Source organism: Pholcus phalangioides, unplaced genomic scaffold, assembly GCF_987345545.1.
Source record: "Pholcus phalangioides strain wild (caught in Gottingen) unplaced genomic scaffold, Ppha-v1.0 ptg000007l_1, whole genome shotgun sequence".
Taxonomy (NCBI): domain Eukaryota; kingdom Metazoa; phylum Arthropoda; class Arachnida; order Araneae; family Pholcidae; genus Pholcus; species Pholcus phalangioides.
The window spans coordinates 709571-713334 of NW_028301600.1; the positions used below are offsets into that span (position 1 = coordinate 709571).

At 38.9% G+C, this 3764-nt stretch overlaps 1 protein-coding gene across 1 annotated transcript; it reads left to right on the top strand.

The window, feature by feature from the left end:
• The first annotated feature begins 651 nt into the window (after positions 1 to 651).
• LOC149084777 (uncharacterized) lies at positions 652 to 1170 on the top strand. Its single transcript, XM_089233796.1, has one exon. It carries the CDS (start codon positions 652 to 654, stop codon positions 1168 to 1170), a length of 519 nt encoding a protein of 172 aa, XP_089089922.1.
• Positions 1171 to 3764: the final 2594 nt, after the last annotated feature.

Below are 3764 nucleotides of genomic sequence, written 5' to 3' on the forward strand. Positions count from 1 at the left end.
GATTTTACTGGGATGGCTCGCGCGCAGGCTGGGGACGCTGATTTGCAATCGATTATCGATTCCGGTACCGGTCTTGAGCTTAGGCCGATGACTTTCGCTAATTCCGATGTTAAACTCTACTGTGACGTGTCGACTGAAAATGTGCGACCCTACGTTCCTAAAACATTTCAAAGACAAGTGTTTGATTCTGTTCATAGTTTATTCCATCCAGGTGCCAAGGCAACAGTGGAAATGATATCCAAACGATTCGTTTGGAAGTCTCTCGCCAAGGACTGCAAAGAATGGTGCAGGACATGTCTTCATTGCCAACGTTCTAAAGTTGGAAGGCATACTAAATCTCCTATAGGAGAGTTTGGCCTACCTTCAGCCAAATTCTCACATATTCATCTGGATACAGTCGGCCTTCTTCCTCCATCAAGAGACAACCATTATGTCTTAACGTGTTGTGACAGATTTTCTCGCTGGCTTGAGGCCTGAAGTGCTTACCACCGACCGCGGAACCCAGTTCGAATCCTAACTCTGCACGTCTCTAGCACGACTGCTTGGTGTTAACCGCATTCGCACGACAGCGTACCATCCACAGAGCAATGGCGCTGTTTAAAGGTTCCATCGATAACTCAAAGCTGCCATAATGTGTCATGCTACTGAACGATGGGTAGACGTCCTACCAGTGGTAATGCTTGGTGTTCGTTCCAGCTTCAAGGAGGACATAAGTTCCACTCCAGCCGAAATGGTCTATGGTACTATTGTACTTTACGTCTTTCATGCGATTTCTTCACAGACTCTAGTCAGAATGTGTCTCGCTCAGATTTCGTTCTGAGACTTCGCAAAAAGATGTCCGAACTGCGTCCAGTTCCTTCTAACCACCATAGTTTAGCCAAGGTGTTCATCAACAAGGACCTGGCGAAATCATCACACGTTTTCGTCCGAGTGAATTCCGTTCGCCGTCCTCTTCAGCAACCATATCAAGGACCTTACAAAGTTCTATCAAGGACTGATAAATTTTTCAAAGGACAAATTAATGATGATGTCAAAACTATTTCAATAGATAGGTTAAAACCTGCTCATATGTTCAATAATGAATTTGATCCTAAAATTTCAGATTCTGTTACTCAACCTAAGCCTTACGTCACGAGGTCCAGTCGTAAAGTTAGATTTGTGCTGAAATGATATAATTTTTCATGTACCGTCCTCCGGACTCGTGGGGGAGTATTGTAGGTATCGTTGTGAATGTTACGTTTTATGTTGTAACGTCATCGCACCTTGTGTTATATCGATGTGGCGTCACCGCTGGTGTTGTATAAAATGCGGTTGACGACTCGCTCCTCGCTCTTTTTCAGTATTTAACTTTTTACATTATGTATCCCTGTTATTCGTTTTAAGTTATATACACGTTAAGTTATATACGTTTTAAGTTTTAACATGTTAACCAGTTCTGAAGTTATGTTTTTAATAAATTAATTATTTGATTATCAAGATCTTGAGTAGTGACAATTCATGGAGTCAGATGAGTAAATTAAATAATTGTTATCACCATGCGGTTCTAAATAAGTTTCTTGAGGCCACATTCATGGTGGTACAAAGTATAATAGATAATATAGATCAGAGAGTTTTAGAGTTCTCTTCCGCTGTTACATTTGTATAATAGAAAGATACATTGTAAAGAAAGAAGGGAAATAAAAAGCAACTTCCGTAGATAATAAACAATCGTGATATCAGCGTTGCTATAAAGCTTTGCAATGGTGAAAAGAGAGGGAAGAAAACACAGAACACTTGTTTGAATTTATTCCACTGGTGTTTGGATGTGATATTACGCCCGTGATTGTGAAGAGGTTAAGATGGTCTAGAGCAATTGTCTATCGCCTTGATTCCCACATTGGCTTCACATCATCTGCGAATTTGCCAACAATCCCATCGATAGCCTGATCGAGTGTATCGATACAAAGTGAAGAGAATATAGGGCCAAGGACACTTGCTTGAAGGACTCCACTTTTGACTCCACACTGTCCAATCAGATTTTCCCATTCACCATAACTCCGTGACCTGTATCTCAACACACCACGATTCTATTCAATTCAGCAAGTTGTCAATCTCGTGTAAACACTTCAAGAGTTTACCATGTTCGACCCGATTGAATTCTTTCTAGAGAAATAATATAAAAACATCGACATTTTTGCCCTTACCCAACGCCTTACTCACGTGATCACGTGAGAAAGAAAACAGGTTAGCTACACGTGATTTCCCCTTCCCGAACCCATACAGATTATCCGACAATTCATTGTTCTCGTTAATCCACTTCGCCAATTGCCTTTTGATAATACCTTCCAAAATTTTCTAGACGGAGTTTGCCAAACTCACTGGATGATAATTGTGTGAACACAGTTTCTCTACTATCCTATTTAAGTTTCGGAACTATACTAGCAAGCTTCCAATCCCTTGGGACGACACCCTTAGCAACAATATTTCTGTAAGTTTGTGTGACTGGCCTCAACAATTCATTAGCACATTCCCTGAGGACTCTAGGATAGATATCATCTGGTCCTGGTACTTTGCTTGCACATAAATTGTTTAGAAGATTTTGGACCTCCTCTTCTACGAATATCGTCGAGGATTTTATAACGCTATGCAACACCTGTACATCGAATATCGTTTCTCTATTATGAACTGACGCGAAAAAAATAGTTGAATGCCTACACATGCTTGCATTACTCTCTACCCTAGATTCTTCTAATGAGGGGGGGGGGACCAACTATCTCCTTACATCCACTATTGACATACATGAAATATGATTTTGGGTCAGTGGCAATGCTATCTGCCAACCTAGATTCAACTTTCTTTTCACTATCCCCATCCCTTTCTTCAACGCCCTTCTTTTATCAGTAAACGATGACAGGTCACCTCGTCCACTTCAATACACTCTGATACACTCTGAATGCTCTTTTTTTTGAAGATATTTCTAGTTAATTGCCGCAAAACCCTTTCCTTTTTTATCTAATTCCTCTTAGTGAGATATTTTTCTTCCAATAAATTTGGGATTTTTCATGAGGTTGCTTCCTCGTGCAATAATTTCTCATGTGTTTTGTTTCGCTAGTTTAAACAGAACGGATCATTGGAAATTCTTCAAGGATTTACATTAGTGGTTCGGATAATTACGTTTGCGTAGGTAGAATGTGAGATGTATGAATGTGTAATTTGTGGTCAATTCACGTTGCAGGAAGGACGTCAAAAACGTTTTGTGATTTACTTCTATAAATAAAAATGAGTGTATCGAATGTAGAGTTGACCTTTAGGTATCAAATATTACAATTAAAAAAAAGAGTCGATACAAAGATACATAGAAAAAGGATTTTTCTCTCGCAATTTGATCTCCACCGCAACACGAAAATGGAACGAAGTGATTATAATTTTTTTTTACATCTCCAATATTTATGTCTTAATATGAGGTCAACGTATTGAAGAATGCTATCCGAAAAAAAAAATTGTCTGAGTCTTTACAAACTCTAAGATGCACCTTCTGAATTATGCGATCGAACATATATTTAAAGAAAAAAAACCTTTTGAATAACTTTATTTTGATAAAAAATAAAGTCAGTATTTGTGGACTCGTTGTGTGTGTCCTTCCAAAACAAATGCAAAACTTTCAAACCTATAAAAACCAATAAAAAATATGAATCTGACGTTACTGAGTTGAAGAACGGGTTTACGTCGGAAACGTAAGTACTGTAAGTGTAGATACATATTTTATGCACTCTGACAGGCATATG